General features: G+C 37.6%; 1 protein-coding gene across 1 annotated transcript; it reads right to left on the bottom strand.

Annotated features, from left to right (window-relative positions):
- Positions 1–644: 644 nt before the first annotated feature.
- On the bottom strand, positions 645–1,421 carry LOC115272153 (olfactory receptor 8J3-like). Its single transcript, XM_029915196.1, is given in 1 exon segment — positions 645–1,421. A coding segment is annotated over 1 exon segment (774 nt). The 5' UTR covers positions 1,419–1,421.
- Positions 1,422–1,429: the final 8 nt, after the last annotated feature.

Below are 1,429 nucleotides of genomic sequence, written 5' to 3' on the forward strand. Positions count from 1 at the left end.
AAAAGAGGTGGTGGTGATGGTGGAGGGCACTTAAGGGGAAGAGCACTGGGTGTTGTATGGAAAACAATTTGACAATAAAATATTATGGAAAAAAAACCACAAAAATGTACCAGTCATGAAAGATGAATAAATTTGATGTTAAAATTCAAAAAAAATTAAAAAAATAAATAAAAATAAAAAAATAAAATAATTTCTATCCCTTCAAAAAAAAAAGTTGAACGAAAAAAGTACTGCAAAAAGTAAAAATAAAACTTTTAATTGTGAACAAAATGTATGTATGGTGAGGAAGATGACTGACTCTTTGCCGCCTTCCAAGAAATATGTTTCACATACCTTCTCCAGCTCTCAGATATTCTCTCCCATGATTAGAAAGTATAAAAACCCAATAGAAAGTTATGATGCACTGTAAAATGTATTTATTTCAAAATTCCAGTTTACTACATAAATAAGTGTACTTTCTTTGGTGAATTAACACGTTTTAGTATTAGGGGAAGATCAGTATTTAAGGTTGGGAATAGAAAGGCTAAAGATTCTCTTATCGAAAGTCATGGGATTTTAAACTATTTATTGCCTCTGCACTTAGCAGAGATTAGCTTTTCAGGAGCAAATAAAAACCCATAAATGTAGACATCTGTAATTATAATTTACATGAATTTGAAAGACTGGCATGGTTTATTTGAGAATCTCTTCAATGTGTCCATCACATCCGTGTTCCTTAGGCTGTCAATGAGGGGATTCAGCATTGGTATCACCAAGGTGTAGAAAACAGAGGCCATTTTATCGGTATCCAATGAGTGGTTGGTCTTTGGTTGCAAATCCATGAAGAGAAGGGTCCCATAGAACACAGTGACAGCCATCATGTGAGAGGCACAGGTGGAAAAGGCTTTTCGTCGGCCCTCTGAGGAATGTATCCTCAAAATGGCAAGGACAATGTTAAAATAGGATATTAAAACAATAACCATAGAGAAAACCAAATTGATCGCTGCAGAGGTAAACACTACTCTTTCTGGCATGTAGGTATCAGTACAGGACAATGCCAGAAAAGTTACAGTATCACAGTAAAAATGGTTGATTACATTTGAAGAGCACTATGACACAGAGAACACACAGGAAGTGACAGTCAGTACCGTGATCAGACTGTAGAGGTATGTGAGGAACACCAGCAGAAGGCAGATCTGTGGAGACACCACCACCATGTAGAGCAGGGGGTTGCAAATAGCCATGTAGCGATCATAGGCCATTGCAGCCAGCATGAAAATCTCAGCCACAATGAAGACTAGGAACCCACCCAGTTGGGCTGCACATTCATAGTAGGATATGGTCTTCTTTGAAACCAAGAAGTTAGCCAGCATTTTAGGGGCAATGACAGTAGAATCTCCAAGATTGATGATAGCCAAGTGCCTGAGGAAGAAGTACATGGGGGTTTGAA

The sequence above is a fragment of the Suricata suricatta genome, chromosome 11 (genome assembly GCF_006229205.1).
Source record: "Suricata suricatta isolate VVHF042 chromosome 11, meerkat_22Aug2017_6uvM2_HiC, whole genome shotgun sequence".
Classification (NCBI taxonomy): domain Eukaryota; kingdom Metazoa; phylum Chordata; class Mammalia; order Carnivora; family Herpestidae; genus Suricata; species Suricata suricatta.